General features: G+C 37.4%; 1 protein-coding gene across 4 annotated transcripts in view; it reads left to right on the forward strand.

The window, feature by feature from the left end:
* Window positions 1-585, forward strand: part of LOC119593068 (PRELI domain-containing protein 2-like) — an 11,483-nt gene that overhangs the window by 8,700 nt on the left and 2,198 nt on the right. For all 4 annotated transcript variants that reach the window (XM_037941983.1, XM_037941982.1, XM_037941980.1 and 1 more), the window contains 2 exons: window positions 90-250; window positions 505-583. In XM_037941983.1, the coding sequence (XP_037797911.1) occupies window positions 90-250; window positions 505-583 (240 nt within the window). The remainder of the gene's footprint in view (window positions 1-89; window positions 251-504; window positions 584-585) is intronic.

The following is a 585-nucleotide window of genomic DNA, read 5'->3' on the forward strand; positions in this document are numbered from 1 at the left end:
GAACTGTACTTTTGCAAAAAAGAAAAACCCTAGCTATATTAACCCTTGGTTCAAAAGGTACTCTTTCCAACACTTGCTTATTTCAACAGGTTTCAAGCTTACAAGTGGAGAAGCTGGAACTCCAAGAGGAATGCTGGTGGAACAGCAAAAAGAGGACCTTTGACGTTGAGTCTGAAAACCTCTCTGTGTCAGATTGGGTCACGATGAAGGAGGCGTCCACGTACAAGCCACATCATCAGAATCCCAATTGGTAAGGACTGAACTAGGCTAGGTCATCGTGTACGTGCAAATATATAAAGCAATGCTAATTAGAAAAGTATATTGTGTTTTTACTAGTTTATTTGTGTATTATAAATGTGTGTTCACAGTTGTGAGTCTTGTATTTTACAACTATATTTATCAGTTTGTACAAATATTTACAATGTTATTGTTTTAAAATTCTAAGGGAAATAAAAGCAGATAAGGGATGTAAAAGATTATAGTAAGATTATTTCTCTCTTTCAGGACGCAGTTCAATCAGGAAGGGACGCTCACCGTCCATGGCCTTGGGAGAATTGGCTCACTCATTGAACTTTTTGGGAAAAG

This window comes from Penaeus monodon, chromosome 31 (genome assembly GCF_015228065.2).
Source record: "Penaeus monodon isolate SGIC_2016 chromosome 31, NSTDA_Pmon_1, whole genome shotgun sequence".
NCBI lineage: Eukaryota > Metazoa > Arthropoda > Malacostraca > Decapoda > Penaeidae > Penaeus > Penaeus monodon.